Here is a 14,405-nt window from a genome sequence, read left to right as displayed (position 1 = left end):
ATTTTAAACTTCGTAAGGACTGGAGCGATAGCACAGTGGGTAGGGCGTTTGCCTTGCACAAAGCTGACCCTGGTTCAATTCCTCCGTCCCTCTCGGAGAACCTGGCAAGCTACCACCGAGAGTATCCTGCCCGCATGGCAGAGCCTGGCAAGCTACCCGTGGTGTATTCAGTATGCCAAAAACAGTAACAAGTCTCACAATGGAGACGTTACTGGTGCCCACTTGAGCAAATTGATGAACAATGGGACGGACAACAGTGCTACATAACAGTGCTAAACTTTTTAAATCCTCTTAACCTCAAAGAAATGCTCTTCATATCTGTGCCATTCTGTTTTAAGCCCAAACCTTCCACCATCAGCTATTTTAAGCCCAAATCTTCCACCATCAGCATCACCAATAATATCTTCAATTTTTTTGTGTGTGTCAGGTTTCATCCTCTTGGTCATTTTTGCTTCTGAGAGTTATTTCTTCTCTTGTCTTTGTGCTAATCAAGAGTTGTTGTGGGTGAGGGGTGTGGAGGAATCATACAGTGGGTAAGGTTGCATGTGGCCAGTCCAGGTTTAGTCCCCAGAGTGCAGAGCCTGGAGTGAGCCCTAGGCACCATCAGGTGTGACCAAGAACAAAACAGTTATTCAGGCAAAGACCAACTGCCCTAAAAGCCTGTGTATGTGATTGGGCAGAGGAGCAGCCAAGGGGTCCATGAAGTTTTAGGTCAAGAGCAGCGGCTATGGAAAATGTCGTGGTGACATAATAGTAAATCCCCCTTTATTGCAAAGAAGGAAAGTGGCCATGTTAAGTAATCTTCTGAGGTGCAGATTGTCATCAATTTTAGATTTTCCTTATTCTCTACTTAATCCCTGTTGCTTTTAACATTAGTACTAAAGCAGTTGCTATTATACAAATCCATTTTTCTTGCTCGCTATAGTTTCTGTGTCATCAGATATCTTCATACCACTGGTCCAACCACCTGCCAGTGAGTAGAGTATGAAACAGAAGAAAGAACTAGACAGGGGTGAAAAAGATTGTATACTCTGATAGTTACACTGAGAAAAAAGGCACCTAAAATTAAGCTAAATTATGAAAAAGTAATTTGATTCTTAGGAAATGTTTCAGTCTTAAAATTTTCTGAATACTTTTCAACATAAGCCAATTTTAAATTTTAATTTTAAATAAGTAAATTTCAGGGATATCACATTTTTATTTACATGTGGCAGAACAGATTCAGATTTATTATAATTACTGCTCAGGGATGTTTGTATGTATGTTGTTTGTTTTGTTGTGTTTTTCTTTGCGACCATACCTAACTGTGCTGAGGGCTTACTCCTGGTTCTGCACTCAAGGATCACTCCTGGCCAGGTGGCCGGGACCAGTGGGGTACCGGGGTTCAAACCCGAGTTGGCTATGTGCAAAGCAATCACCTTCCCTGATGTACTATCTCTCCAGCCCGTACTTGGCTGTTTGTTTCTTTTTATTTACTTGCCTCATAGAACTGTGTGGCACTTCTGCATATAGAACAATGAGCATATTCAATAGTTACAAAACTTAATTGCAAATTAATGAACAGGAGGAGTACAACCTTGAGAGCTTTCTGAGGAGGTTGCAGAAGGTAAACAATAGAAAAAAACAATTCCCTAAGAGAAATGTCCCCAAGGGTAGGGGATCAGAGCAAGCACCTCACAGCTCCAAGGTCTCATCATTTTTTGTGTCAAGTGCTTCAGGGTGTTTACAAGCGTAAAAACTGTGATAAGCCATTTGGATTTGATGGTTAGTATTAGAGGAGTGGATAGGCCAGAGAGAGAGCCCTATTGATGAGGCCCTAGTTTTGCCCGTGGTGGGGGGTGGGGGACAGGTTCTTTCCCAGACACTGCATGCCCCCCTGAGCACTGCCATGATCGGCTCCTGAGCACAGAGACAGAAGTGGCTCCAGGTGTGGCCCAAAAACTTAAAAGTAAGGGTTGACTCCATACGATTCATAAAGATAGGGTAATTAAATGAAATTATTTGAAAATAATAAATAATAAAATAATAAATTATTTGAAAGTTAAAGGCCCATTACTCTTTTAGGAATTTAAGAAAAAAAGAACAATAGTTTCTAAAACAGAGCAAAGAAAAAAATTATACTATGGTTCTAATATGAATTGAGATATTAAGTGTTCTTATGTTGCTGTTATCTCATTAAATCCTGCATCTCTACCCTCAACCACATGTCCTTTCTAATATTTATGTGATGAATAAGAAGAGCCATGAAGCCCGTCTGCATGTGTTGGCTGAGTCCAGGAAGCATTTGTGGGTTACTTAAGTTGTGAGCTGAACTAGCTGCCTTTTTTTTTTTTTCAAATGAAATACTGCTTTTACGTCAATGGAGTAAATAATAGAAAAGCTCTGGCTGTGGCCCAGGAGAGAGCACTGTGGGCTGAGCAGACGCCCTCCATGCAGGAGGCCTGTGTTAGTCCCTGCACCACACGGTCTTCTGAGCACTGCCAAAGCCGGATTCCAACAAAGAGCCTGAAGAAGCCCCTTGCACTTCGGTTGTGACCCAATACTATCAAAAAAAAAATAAATAAGAAGGGCCTGATTATTTAGAAATAGATATATTTGGCCAAACAGCTCTTGAAAATCAGCAATATGAATTTGTCTCCAGAGCAGAAGATTATAAAGTCACGTATGGGTTCAAGTTCCATTTAGTCGAAGATGGACTTCAACAAAAAACTGTGAAAAGTTTGTTTAACTGGCAAGATCTCATTATTAATTGGGGGATTGCAGGGTGTTTAATTCTTAGTGATAATTATGAATGTACATTTATATTTTATGCATTTTAATCTGATTTACTTATAATAAATTAAATTATAGCAATTTTTAAAAATTATTTTAATGAATCACAGTGAGATACAGTTACAGACTTACAAACTTTCATGATTGCGTTTCAGTCGAACAGTGTTCAAGTCCCCGTCCCTCCACCAGTGCCCATTCCCCACCACCAATGTTCTCAGCATCCCTCCTGCCACCCACACCCCTTCCCACCCCCTGCCTCTGTGGCAGGCACATTCCCTCTTACTCTCTCTGCCCTTTTGGGTGTTATGGTTTGCAATACAGGTATCGAGCAACCATCATGTTTGGCCCATAGTCTATTTTGAGCACACAGCTACTATCCCGAGCGATCGCTCCAACCGTAATTTCCCTGGTATTCCTCTCTCTGTCCCAGCTACCTTTCCCCCCAGCACATGAGACCGACTTGCAAGCCGTAAGCGATCCTCCTGACCCTTATCTCTACTGTCCTTAGGTGTTAGTTTCTTAAATGAATACAGCTTATTTTTTAAGAAAAAATTTTGAATCACTGTGAGATAGCCCATTACAAAGCTGTTCATGATTGGGTTTCACTCATACAGTGTTCCAACACCCGCCCTTCCACCAGTGTACGTTTCCCACCACCAATGTCCCCCGTTCCCCTCCTACTACCCCCAACTCCATCCACCACACCCCCAATGACTGTCACTATGGCAGGTACCTTTCTTGTTCCCTCCCCCCCCCTCTCTCTCTCTCTCTCTTCTCTCTCTCTCTCTCTCTCTCTCTCTCTCTCTCTCTCTCTCTCTCTCTCTCTCTCTCTCTTCTCTCTCTCTCTCTCCCCTCCCCCCCATTTTGGGCATTGTGGCTTGCAATATACATGCTGATAGGTTATCATGTATATTCTTTTACCTGCTTTCAATACTCAATTCTTACCCATCGTGATAATTTTCAACTATTACTGTCATAATGGTCCCTTCTCTGTCTTACCTACCTTCTGCCCCTCACATACTGGTGGTAGATTCCAGCCATTGACCAGTCCTCCTGGCCACCCCTGTTTATTGATACAGCTTTTTTCAGATTTCATATGGAAAATCTGAAATTATCTCATCTGCTTTTGATATAGTATCAACAAAAAATGCACTTATATAAGACTACTACATATGTCTTTATCTGTATATCTCTATACATCTGTGCAAGGCTTCAGGTAAAACATTGTATTAGAGTGAATACAGAAGCATACATGAGGAACCAACCAAGAATTATTAACTAGACATTTTTTAAAAATCTTAGTGAGAAAGTGTTGCTCTTCTCACAGGTTCTTAAAAATACTAAGTTTCTTTGCTTGTTTCATAAAAGATGTTACATTATGGGATGCGTTCCCACCAGCAGGTCTGCCCGTACCTGCGGGGTGAGTACATCAGCAGCCTGATGGTGCCCTTAGGCTTCCTGATCCCCCCAAATTGCCGCTGTGCCTCTGGCCAGACCCCAACAACTCGTGACTAAGTTTCCCAAGAAATTAAACAGCCAGACAGGTATGTGGGAGCCACATCCACAAACCACCTCTGGGTCGGCCTTACTTCAGAGACCCATAAATCTCAAAAGAGATCAAAAGCCGCAGTGAATCTCGTACCCGAGCAAGGCTGAGTAGCCGAGGGTAAGTCGGAGCAGAGCGCGTCAGTCTTGTGCCCGCCCAGGCAGAGCCTCCGGCAGCCGCTTGCTCCCGGCTGGACTCTGCCATCTTGGGACAGACCTCACCGAGATAGAATCTGCTGAAAATTCGGGTATGCGGGTTTGGTGACAGTCTCCAGACTTTCTCAGGGTCAGAATGGTCTACCGCCCCCCACCTCCCTGTACTCCCAGAAGCCAGTCATATCCACACCCCAAAGCTGCCATCCAGTTAAAAATTCTACTCCAGCCCTACCTTCCCCATAAAAATACTGAACACGCTGAACAAACATGATGACCTCTTGGTGCCTGTATTGCAAATCATAGTGCACAGAAGGAGAGAGAAAGTAAGAAGATCAGTGCCTGCCATAGAGGCAAGGCTGTCTCATTGTCACTTTGTGGGGGTGGTAGGAAATGTGCCCCGATGGAGGGATGGGTGTTGGGTCATCGTGTGACTGAAACCCAACAGTTAACAGCTTTGTAATGGTCTATTTCACGAATAGTCAGTAAAAATAAAAATTCATTCTGGGGCCAGAGCAATAGCACAATGGATAGGGTGTTTGCCTTGCACGTAGCTGACCCACTTTCAATCCACAGCATCCCATATGGTCTCCTAGGCACCATTAGGAGTAATTATTGAGCACAGAGCCAGGAGTAACCCCTGAATATTGCTAGGTATAACCCCAAACAAAACACTAAACAAAAATGTATTCTGTTCACACACAAAAAAAAAGATGTTCGGTAAGTATGTAGTAGTTTATTGTTTTTAAATGAATTTCTATGTAAAATTTTCACTGTCACTGTTACTGTCATCCCGTTGCTCATCGATTTGCTTGAATGGGCACCAGTAACGTCTCCATCTTGAGACTTGTTATTGTTTTTGGCATATCGAATACACCACGGGTTGCTTGCCAGGCTCTGCCTTGCGGGCAAGATACTCTCAGTAGCTTGCTGGGCTCTCCGAGAGGGGCAGAGGAATAGAATTTGGGTCTGTCATGTGCAAGGCAAATGCCCTATTGCTGTGCTATCACTCCAGCCCATTTAAAATTTTACTTCGTTTTAATTTCTAACATCAGTAGATGGGACCACATAAGTTCAGGTTCTTTAAAATCCTCCAACACAAAAATCTGAGAACTACTGCATCAGATATTATTTAGATGTCAATTTAATAGCTTTAAATTCTTCCATATACTGGGGGGAGGGGCATTCCCAGCGGTGCACAGGGCACTATTTGTACTGACAGGATCACACTTGGGTTACCACATCGAGGCAAACGCCTTACCCTCAATCCCACCTCTCTGTCCTGTGTCGTCCGTATTTCTTTCTGTCTGAAGTAGCTATCCCCTCGTTGCTCACAGTGCCCAGCGCCCTCTCCCTGCAGCTGGCCAGGGTCTATAAACCCGACAGGTGGGTTGCTCGGGCCTGTCAGTGCTCAGGCTACCAAACCTGGTGGTGGTCAAGAGAACCTGGGCTCCCCGGGATCAAACACAGGACCTCACATGTGTTTGACACATCCTCTGTCACTTGAGCCATCTCCCCACCCTAAATCCATCCATATTTTTTCATGTCATGAAAGTTTGTGAAACTTTAATTGGCATAGTAATTTTCCTAATGCATTTTTAGTGTACAGTTAAATGCTTTCTCAGTTGAAGTTCATAATAAATGATAGGTAATTTGAAGATTGTTTTAGAAATGTTTGTCTTACTATAATAACATTAAAATTGAACTAGGGAGTGAAGGTTACATTTGCCAAATTTGCATATTCCTCTACTCGCCTATTAAAATATTAGCCACTTTAAAATTCCATCATTGAACTCATTGCAAATGTCTTGCTCCTCCTCAGAATGCTACCCTATGGTTGTCTGTCAATTGGAGACTGTGTGGGACTGATCGAGGTGGTGAGAAATTCTCACACTATTATGCAAATCCAGTGCAAAGGTGGCCTGAAAGGAGCGCTGCAGTTCAACAGCCACACGCTGCACCAGTGGCTCAAGGACAAGAACAAAGGGGAAATGTAAGTGCATGCTCCTCCCTTCTGGTGTTAATGGCAGTTTTTATTTTGAGGTTTGGCTCTCATAGCCAGAACTTTTATTCCACACTCCTCTATTGTTATTGTGCAACGTTGGCAGAATGCTTTTATTGTCAGTTTTTTGTTTGTTTGTTTGTTTAGACAAGACTTTTAATGATTGTTTCTATTTCTTTGCATTAAGCCAGCAGAAGATGTACTTGCTTGGGGTGCTGGTGGCGGGGTGAGGGTATCACTGTATCACTGTCATCCTATTGTTTGTCGATTTACTCGAGCAGGCACCAGTAACCTCTATTACACGCATCCCCAAGATTTTAGCAGCCTCTCCTTACTAGTCTTTCCCAACGATTGGAGGCTCTTTCAGGGTCAGGGGAATGAGACCTATCGTTACTGTTTCTGGCAATATGAATATGTAGCTTGCCAGGCTCTGCCGTACGGGCGGGATACTCTCGGTAGCTTGCCGGGCTCTCCGAGAGGTATGTATATATCCTTTATAGCATTTAGGATATGAATACGCCACAGGGAACTTGCAAGGCTCTCCCATGTGGGCAATAGACTCTTGGTAGCTTGTCAGGTTCTCCAAGGAAGAGAACAAGGCTGTTAGAAGTCTCAAGGCTATATGCTTCCGGGAGCTTGGTCTTACAGTCTCTGGATGTTGGTCGTTGGTGGGATTACACGCTGCCGGGGGGGCAGTTTGTGGGTGTGGCTGCCAAGTTCCTGGAAAATGGGGGGTCTGGATGGAGAAGGCTCAGTCCCAATCCGAGCAGGCTTGGAGATCTCAGCCTCAGTTCCCGGACACCTGGGTTCCTCTGCTGGTCCCTTCATGCATGAGGCTCGTCCAGACGTGTGGAAAGCGTATAACATTTGAGTGTAATATTTGAGAGTATTATGCTTAAATAATCGCAATTACTTTTTAGTGGTAGTCTTTGCAGCCATTTCAAGAAATGTGATTTTTTTTACCGCTTTTTTAAAAGAAATTAATATTGAACATTCAAAATTTGACTTTCAAATTATTATTAAAATGATTAGAAAAAAGTTCACCGCTAGGCTGGAGTGATAGTACTGCGGGTAGAGCATTTATTTGCCCTGCATGTGGCTGACCTGGAACCGCCTTCATTCCATATTGCCCCCCAAGCACCACCAGGAGTAATTCCTGAGTGTAGAGCTTGGAGTAACCCCTGAGCATTGCCAGCTGCGACCCATAAAAGCAAAAGAAAAGAAGAAACTAACCACAAAAAGCTAATTAACAAAATGTTTCATTTAAACATTTTATTAGAGCGTTTATTAGAGAATACCTAGAAATTTCTTTGGAAACCCTTTGAAACATAAGAATGTGGAAATTTCTCAGATCTTCGACATAATTGCTTCCCCCTCGTGTTAATAATCGTCTTCATTGTGAAAATATGAACTTGGACCATCTTTTCCGTTCGTAGGCTATCTATTTTTCATAATACACTCATGAGGTATTTATTTCTTTTTTGTAGATATGATGCAGCTATTGACCTATTTACACGCTCCTGTGCGGGATACTGTGTCGCCACCTTTATTTTGGGAATTGGAGATCGTCACAATAGTAACATCATGGTCAAAGATGATGGACAAGTAATGATTTTCTTTTTCTACAATGTTTTGGCACTCTTCAGTTTGTAAATTCAGATATTGCATTTCTGCTGCTTTCAAACTATAACAAAATTTCTTATTTTTAAAAGCTGTTTCATATCGATTTCGGACACTTTTTGGATCACAAAAAGAAAAAATTTGGTTATAAACGAGAACGTGTGCCATTTGTCTTGACACAAGATTTCTTGATCGTAATTAGTAAAGGAGCTCAAGAATGTACAAAGACAAGAGAATTTGAGAGGTAAGCCCAAGAAAGCAAAAGTTAAAAATAAATTTACCAAAAACAATTGATCTTTTTCAAGCAAATAAGAATAATAGATGTTATAGTGACTTTTTTTTTTAGATGTTATAGTAACATTTTAGCATAAATTGAGTGTTTTAATTTTATTGAATGAGGCCCACACCCAAGTGTGCCCTGTGGACCTGGAGCCACTCCGAGTGGTGTGGGGGTGGGGCTGGGGGAGAGTTGCAATTCTGGGGTGTGAACTCAGCCTGTCCATGTGTGTACCGATTAAGCTTTTTCTCCAGCTCCTTTTAGCATTTTAAGGTTTATTGTGTATGCCATGAAGAAAATGGAAAGGAAAACCAGTGCAGTTTATTAGTTAAGGCCTACAAAGAACGTGCTGCTTCTGACAGAACTGAGGTTCCTGAAGGAGAGAGTAGAAACAAAGGGTGAAGAGGTCCAGTAAGGGGGGAGGGCGGGAAGAGCAGAGAGAAAGAGAGAGAGCACGAGAAATAGAGAGAGCTCGAGAGAGATCCCCATAAAGGAAGAGGAATCACGTCCCCTGGGCTGAGATGCAGGTGACTCCAGAGTGGAGATTGTCTAAAATTACCAATTTTTTTCATAATTTTTCTTACCACCTAAGGTTTTGTCTTTATTGCCTCAAACTTTAAAGTACTTCTCAAAACCCTTTTTAAGCTTCCACATATATTTTCCTCAGTTGCAGCCCGAGCACATACCCTGAAACCTAGCTTCTCAACTGTTGGTCATAGAGTCAAGTAACTGACTGGGGTGATTAGGGAAATTTCACAGCAGCAAGAGATTTCTGAACATGCAATAACCAAAAGTAAATTGAAAACCAACCCCATGATGAATCCAAGTAATTTCTGGCAGTGTTTGCCTGTGTTGCGTTTCTCAGGAGTGAAAGGGGTTACGGGTGGGAAAAGTTTAAGAACCTCCAGGGCTCCCCTCAAATATATTACATGTGTGATTTCTGGATTAATTTTTGTCACTCTGCACTCAAAACCTTTTACTGTTGTCTATTTTTTCTGCCAAAAGCAGTTACATGACTCCGAATGTGTTCTTGATTCGTAGTTTCAGAAGCCCTGCTGAAAAGGCCAATTTTCATTTAATAATCTGTTTTGGTTTTCATTTGGTTTTTGGGCCAGCAGGGCTTACTTCTGACTCTGCATTCAGGGACCACTCCTGGCAGGCTTGGGGGACCATCTGGGGTGCTGGGGATCGAACCTGGATTGGTACATGCAAGACAAACCCCCTGTCCTCTATACAATTGCTGCAACCCCTAATCTGTATTTAACTTCTAATGTCCAGGCCTGGTGCTGGTCATGAAGGCAGTAAACACAATCCTCATTAACTCTGATGATGTCCTTTCTAGTGTGGGGTAGAGGAATTGAAAGTGTTGGTGAGAGAAGTGAGGAGAAGAATGCTATTTTTAAGAACATTTGTTTGTTCGAAAAGGCCTGTCGAATGAGCTGTCTGAGCAAAGCCCTGAAGTTAGTAGTAACACCATCTGCACCTAACTGACCAAACTGTTCTTATTACTTGTAGGTTTCAGGAGATGTGTTACAAGGCTTACCTTGCTATTCGGCAGCATGCTAATCTCTTCATAAATCTTTTCTCAATGATGCTTGGCTCTGGAATGCCAGAACTCCAGTCTTTTGATGATATTGCATATATTCGAAAGACTCTAGCATTAGATAAAACTGAACAAGAGGCTTTGGAATATTTCATGAAACAAATGAATGATGCACATCATGGTGGCTGGACAACAAAAATGGATTGGATCTTCCACACAATTAAGCAGCATGCTTTGAACTGAAGTGATAACTGAGAAACAGAAAGCTCGGTATCTGGATTCTATACTGCACTGTTAATAACTGTCAGCAGACAAAGACTGATTGCATAGGAATTGCACAATCCATGAACAGCATTAGAATTTACAGCAAGAACAGAAATAAAATACTATATAATTTAAATAATGTAAACGCAAACAGGGTTTGATAGCACTAAACTAGTTCATTTCAAAATTAAGCTTTAGAATAATGCGCAATTTCATGTTATGCCTTAAGTCCAAAAAGGTAAACTTTGAAGATTGTTTGTATCTTTTTTTTAAAAAACAAAACAAAAAAATCCCCAAAATATATAGAAATGGTGGAGAGGAAAAAGAATGATGTTCTCTTTTTTGCAAGTGTTCTGTTTCAAAATGTGGACATAACAGTCTACCACTGCATTAGATCCAAGTGAACTGGAGTTTGATGTTAAATTACAGTAAGATTGGAAAATAATGAAAATTGACGTATTTTTCCATTGCTGTTCAGTTTATAGTTTGAAGTGGGTTTTTTGACTCCTTGTTTAATGAAGAAAAGTGCTTGCGGTAGAAGGGACTCAAGATTTCACCAGAGACTTTCTTTTTAATAAATCAAACCTTTTAATGATTTGGGGTCTTATCTGCAAACTTTTGGAAGCAGTCACAAATGAGACCTGTTATGATGTGGTATTTGGGGCGGGTGGGGTGGGCAGGGTTCTAGACAGTATTTACAAGAATCTGATTCTTATTTCCCAGGGAAATTCTGGGCTCTCACAAAATAAAATAATCCTCTTAGAGAAAGAATGAGCAGGAATAGTTCTTGCTCCTGAATTGTACAGTATTCACCATAGGTTGATTTTTTTTCTCTCCTTTTGCAATCGAATACATTTTTCATGCATGTTTTCCAGAAAATAGAAATGAGTATTAATGTTATTAAAAAGATTATTTTTTTTATTAAAGGCTATTTATATTATAGAAACTATCATTAATATATATTCTTTATTTCCATGATCTGCCCCATAGTCAAGCATTGTTTTGCACCCCAAAACTTTTTACGTTCATAGCAGCATGGTCAACCTTTCTCTTGGTCTGTGGGGGAGGCTCGGGCACTGTCCCATTATACCAGTATCTAGTGTGTAACTATTTAAGGAGAACAAGTTCATCTTCTTTCCTTTTGTTTATGTTTTCACAGAAATCCTCCATTTTCCATCCTCTTTTATACTTGAGATGACGCAATCATATGAAATTAGGTACCAAAATTAACACTTTAGAATATCTTCCCGATTGCTTAAACCCTCTACCGAGGTTTGCTCATGGATAATACTTTATAGAAACAGTGAACTTTAGACCTGTTAGGCTATTTATCCAACAATTCAGTATAAAAGTAGGACCTTTAAGCCACCTTAAGACCAAGTCCATTTCCAAGTGGTCAGGGCTCCACCTCTCTTAAATCACCTTAGAGCACAGGATACATCCCAAGATGTAGGATCTAACGCTAGTCATTCATTCTGATATTTTACTCAGTATTTAAAATAAATGATTAATATCCTAGGAAATAGGTTTAGCAAATGTCCAGGTGCCACACCAGAAAAAGTGCAATAATTTACTGACAGTTTTCTAGATTAGATATATCATTGGAATACAACTTTATTTTTTTTTTTAAAAAATGTGTACATGGTATACTCTAGTAAAACAGAATCACTTAAAAAATATTTATTTATGAAATCAATTACCTATAGTAGAAGTCTTGAATTAATGAACAGGGGACTCTAACTCAAATACTCTTAATACTTGGCTATTTTAGAACCCTTAAAGGGAATAAGCATTGGAGATTTAGGTACTTCTTTAAAGCATGCATATAATATTGCCAACAAGAAAAAATTTGAAGACTAGGGGATCTTTATGTATAAAGTGTCTTGGAGTAGTTACAAAGAGTTTAAACTCCATCTTAAATAGAAAACCAGAAAAATTATTGTGCAGATATAGAAGTTTCATAACTTATTAAAACATCATAGTATTTTAATCTTTAGATATATTCAGTTAGTAACATCCCAATCCTTTCCATATCAGGGATTGACTACAGGAAAACTCAGTGAAATGGTACAAATCCATTAGTGGTGGAAAATGAAAATGTTACAGAGAACTGTGGTATGTTTATCTGAGTGCCAAAAAAGCCTTGAGCTTCGTTCACAAAATTCTTGCAATTTTTTTATTTTTCACATCAGTGCACATAGTTGTCCCCATCTCTCCACCTGGGACCCCTCCACCATGAAACATAAGCCACATGACTTATTTTTAACCATTTTTATTTTCAAGAGTTACAACAACCAAACTGAAGAAATTCAAATTTCAAAGATTCAGTGATCTAATAGCGAATTTTAAATAGATCCACGCAAATTTTAAGCAGGTAACATTAAAAATAAGGGGCGGGGGGTTGGGGGTTTGGGTGAGGCTCTGCACTGATTAGAAGGCAAACAACCAGAACTTGGATTAAGTGCTATATCAGGTAAACTAGGCTGGATTTCAGGTTAGTGTTTCTATAACCACTGTGAGGCTTCAAGGTACTTTAATAACAGATCAATTTCGATGGGTTGGTCAGTTTCAATAACCTACCATGCTTATCACTGAATGTGGTATAACTGACTGTTGGCTTGTGACATTTGTATCTGGTCACTTGAGAAATTTTTCCTTCAGTAGCTGTCTTGAAGGGGGGGAGGGGGAAGCAGGTATAGAAAAAACTAAAACCTAACTTTGAACACTTTTTAGCAGGAAATTATCAACTGTTTGAAAATCATGCTTTAACTTTTTTATCATATTCTAAAATATATGAAATTGTTTATTTTGAAGATTTTTAGACTGCTGTTAGTTTGAAATCTGTTCATTATATTGTGGAATTTCATCTTTTTTAAAAGATGTTTTTAATTGGGTTTTTTAAAAATGAATGGAATTTGGTCGCTATTTTACAATAGAACCTAAGCTTTTTGTGGTTGTTAGTGTCCTCTGTAAATGTAGTGTCCAAGGAATCAACTTTGAGGTTTTCCCTTCTAATTAGCTTTATATTATAAGGCCTTTAAAAGGAAGTGGGAACCTGGTGAATATAATACAATGAATTGTAAAATATTTTAATGTGTAACTTTTTCAACTGTGAAACTATGACTATTGGTTTTTTGATGAACACAGCTGCTGATAAAGTATTTTGTGTAAAGTCTAGTTCTTAATATCAGGAAATAATGATTTGTATATACCCTTTCAGATTTTATTTTAAATGAGTTATTGATTTTCGCTTAAGTAAAACACGGTCCACCTGTAATTTTTTCCCCATCAAAAACTGTGATTTGGCATTATTAACAAATTATAAATAGCCTACCTATTTTAAAGGCACCCTGGAAATCTCACAGTGTACATTTCTTAATGATCATGTAAATTCATTTCATTCAGATTCTGGTTAATAACCCCTATTTGCCAACTCGTTGATATTTCATTTTCAGCATTATTTCGGAGCTAGCAGGTGAACTTTTTCTGAGTGTTCTTAAGTTCCATGTTTTTGTGTCTGCACCAATTGCGGTCTCTTGGGCTGGACCCCCATGTTCAGAATCCACCTTTGAACAATGATATTTTTATGTCTTCAGACATTACTGAAATAGTTTTAAAGGCCATATGTGGTCTTAATGGATTGTGGTGCTTCTACTAATTTAAAGACAACTTTCATACTTCAGATGTTTTTGAGACGAGGGAACTGTGGAGGAAAGAACCAGAAGTAGTGGGAGTTGGTTGAATGAACCGCTTTCTTCACATCACCTGCCTAGACGAGTACTGTCTGAGAGAAGGCGGAGTCGTGCGAGTATACTGGACAGGAAATTGAACTCTTCGTCAAGGACGGGATTGTGAAGGCTGCACGATCGTATTCCATTGTATTCAACACTGACAAGATCCTCAAAGAATAATTCTTGGTGACAAAGAATAATACAGCTGGGCTGTTTTTAAAACTATAAACACAAACCACTTTTTAAATTATCATATTAAAAAATTGTCATTATATCTTATGTGCCATGGCTTGAGAAGCCTTTTTTATCTTTTAGAAGTCATTTTTCCTTTCTGAAAAGGTGGTGGGTTGAGCTCAAAATAACTATGGTCTCAATAAAACTGGTTTTGAAACTCTACCTCAGAAGGAAGAAAAAATAATAAACAGAGTTCACGACTTCAGGCTCTTGATATTTCAGACATCTCCAGAGCACTATGAGTTTATAAAATTCGAAGTGGCA

The 14,405-nt window shown here is 39.9% G+C and overlaps 1 protein-coding gene across 1 annotated transcript in view; it reads left to right on the top strand.

The window, feature by feature from the left end:
- The window catches only part of PIK3CA (phosphatidylinositol-4,5-bisphosphate 3-kinase catalytic subunit alpha), an 88,315-nt gene extending 73,974 nt beyond the window's left edge, over nucleotides 1–14,341 (top strand). Inside the window, exons 18-21 of the mRNA XM_055126132.1 lie at nucleotides 6,293–6,463; nucleotides 7,960–8,077; nucleotides 8,185–8,336; nucleotides 9,885–14,341. Coding sequence (XP_054982107.1) covers nucleotides 6,293–6,463; nucleotides 7,960–8,077; nucleotides 8,185–8,336; nucleotides 9,885–10,155 — 712 coding nt within the window. The 3' untranslated portion in view covers nucleotides 10,156–14,341. The remainder of the gene's footprint in view (nucleotides 1–6,292; nucleotides 6,464–7,959; nucleotides 8,078–8,184; nucleotides 8,337–9,884) is intronic.
- The last annotated feature ends 64 nt before the right edge of the window (nucleotides 14,342–14,405 follow it).

Source organism: Sorex araneus, chromosome 2 (assembly GCF_027595985.1).
Source record: "Sorex araneus isolate mSorAra2 chromosome 2, mSorAra2.pri, whole genome shotgun sequence".
NCBI classification, from domain to species: domain Eukaryota; kingdom Metazoa; phylum Chordata; class Mammalia; order Eulipotyphla; family Soricidae; genus Sorex; species Sorex araneus.
Note: the sequence above shows the minus strand (reverse complement) of the source record. Positions and strands in the feature narration are given on the sequence as shown.